The sequence below is a fragment of the Physella acuta genome, unplaced genomic scaffold (genome assembly GCF_028476545.2).
Source record: "Physella acuta isolate Inbredline_101_S28 unplaced genomic scaffold, ASM2847654v3 ptg000856l, whole genome shotgun sequence".
Classification (NCBI taxonomy): Eukaryota; Metazoa; Mollusca; class Gastropoda; family Physidae; genus Physella; species Physella acuta.
In genome coordinates, this window is record NW_026732373.1 from 110481 (window position 1) to 112882 (window position 2402).

At 47.9% G+C, this 2402-nt stretch overlaps 1 protein-coding gene across 1 annotated transcript; it reads right to left on the reverse strand.

The window, feature by feature from the left end:
- Positions 1–825: 825 nt before the first annotated feature.
- LOC131952172 (fibrous sheath CABYR-binding protein-like) lies at positions 826–2097 on the reverse strand. Its single transcript, XM_059314726.1, has 2 exons — positions 1938–2097; positions 826–1874 (listed from the first exon to the last, which is right to left on the reverse strand). The coding sequence occupies exons 1-2, from the start codon at positions 2095–2097 to the stop codon at positions 826–828; spliced, it is 1209 nt and encodes a 402-aa protein (XP_059170709.1).
- Positions 2098–2402: the final 305 nt, after the last annotated feature.

Here is a 2402-nt window from a genome sequence, read left to right on the forward strand (position 1 = left end):
CAGCTCTACCTACTGTACAAGCATCGGCCCAGGTAAGTTAGGGGGGGGGGGGGTCGTCCATACATGACGTCACACTCGTAAGGGGAAGGGGAGGGGTCCGTAACTTTGTGACAATTACTCTAAGTTAACTGACCTTAGACAACATTTGAGAAATAAATCGACGGTTAAAAAATAGTTTAAGCTGCTAATTTGAGGGGGGGGGGGGGTTAAGCTGATGTGTGACGTCATTTTTAGGGTTGGGGGGCTTTTTTTTGTGACGGATGGGAGGGGGAGGTAAATATGGTCACATAAGCGTGACGTCATATAAAGTTTACCCATTTTTAAAAAAATATTCCACTCCCCAATTTTAAGTTGCTTTTTAAAAATATCTCTCTCCTCCCCCCCCCCCGTAAGTGCCGATTTAGTTCGTTTTTTTTTTACCTCCCCAGTAAGCAATTGACATTCCTGAATAACAGATTTTTATATCGACCTACTATGACGATATGTTTCTATTATGTCTCGAGAATTTCTAAATGAACTTGAAATCATTTAAAAAAACCTGTTTAAATAATTATGTAATCAGTAGTAGACACATTAAAATTAACAACTAGATAAGCAGACAACGAAATGGCATATGCCACAGTGCCAGTTATATGATGTGTCATTGTAACAGTTGAATGTCATGTGTGTCGGTGTAACTGTAATTGCTATGTGTCATTGTGACTAATGGCTACGTGTCACTGTCACAGTAAATTGCTAGGTGTCACAGTGACAGTTAATTATTGTGTCTTTTACAGAGAGAAGCTTCCAGAGAAACTTTAACTAGTCAAGTAAGTCGCTTTTGTTTTATGTGTTGGTTGGTGCGTAGTGGGGCAGGTTGACTTGGTGGCAGGTTGACTTGGTGGCTGGTTGACTTGGTGGCTGGTTGACTTGGTGGCTGGTTGACTTGGTGGCAGGTTGACTTGGTGGCAGCTTGAATTGGTGGCAGGTTGACTTGGTGGCAGCTTGAATTGGTGGCAGGTTGACTTGGTGGCTGGTTGACTTGGTGGCTGGTTGACTTGGTGGCTGGTTGACTTGGTGGCAGGTTGACTTGGTGGCAGCTTGAATTGGTGGCAGCTTGACTTGGTGGCAGGTTGACTTGGTGGCTGGTTGACTTGGTGGCTGGTTGACTTGGTGGCAGCTTGACTTGGTGGCAGGTTGACTTGGTGGCTGGTTGACTTGGTGGCTGGTTGACTTGGTGGCTGGTTGACTTGGTGGCTGGTTGACTTGGTGGCAGCTTGACTTGGTGGCAGGTTGACTTGGTGGCTGGTTGACTTGGTGGCTGGTTGACTTGGTGGCAGCTTGACTTGGTGGCAGGTTGACTTGGTGGCTGGTTGACTTGGTGGCAGCTTGACTTGGTGGCAGGTTGACTTGGTGGCTGGTTGACTTGGTGGGGCAGCTTGACTTGGTGGCTGGTTGACTTGGTGGCTGGTTGACTTGGTGGCTGGTTGACTTGGTGGCTGGTTGACTTGGTGGCAGCTTGACTTGGTGGCAGGTTGACTTGGTGGCTGGTTGACTTGGTGGCAGCTTGACTTGGTGGCAGGTTGACTTGGTGGCTGGTTGACTTGGTGGGGCAGCTTGACTTGGTGGCTGGTTGACTTGGTGGCAGCTTGACTTGGTGGCAGGTTGACTTGGTGGCTGGTTGACTTGGTGGCAGCTTGACTTGGTGGCAGGTTGACTTGGTGGCTGGTTGACTTGGTGGCAGCTTGACTTGGTGGCAGGTTGACTTGGTGGCTGGTTGACTTGGTGGGGCAGCTTGACTTGGTGGCTGGTTGACTTGGTGGCAGCTTGACTTGGTGGCAGGTTGACTTGGTGGCTGGTTGACTTGGTGGCAGCTTGACTTGGTGGTAGGTTGACTTGGTGGCAGGTTAAGGTTGACTTGGTGGCAGGTTAAGGTTGACTTGGTGGGGCAGGTTGACTTGGTGGCAGGTTGACTTGGTGGGGCAGGTTGACTTGGTGGCAGGTTGACTTGGTGGAAGGTTGACTTGGTGGAAGGTTGACTTGGTGGCAGGTTGACTTGGTGGCAGGTTCAGGTTGACTTGGTGGCAGGTTAAGGTTGACTTGGTAATAGTCACGCATTGTCGTATAATGCAGTCATATGGTTACAAAGTGTCTCCACAAAGTGTCTTCATCAACTGTCTTCACAAACTATCTTCACTAACTGTCTTTTCCAACTGTCTTTACAAACTGTCTTTACAAAGTTTCTTCACCAACTGTCTTTGCCAACTGTCTTCACAAAGTGTCTTCACCAACTGTCTTTGCCAACCGTCTTCACAAACTGTCTTTACTGTCTTCACAAACTGTCTTCACAAACTGTCTTCACCAACTGTCTTCACTAACTGTCTTTGCCAACTGTCTTCACAAACTGTCTTCACCAACTGTCT

Coding starts and splice junctions, on each gene's coding strand:
- LOC131952172 (XM_059314726.1), bottom strand. CDS start 2,097: ATGCGTGACTATTACCAAGTCAACCTTAACCTGCCACCAAGTCAACCT. Junction 1,875..1,937: donor CCAAGTCAACCTGCCACCAA/GTCAACCTGCCC, acceptor CCTGCCACCAAG/TCAACCTACCACCAAGTCAA.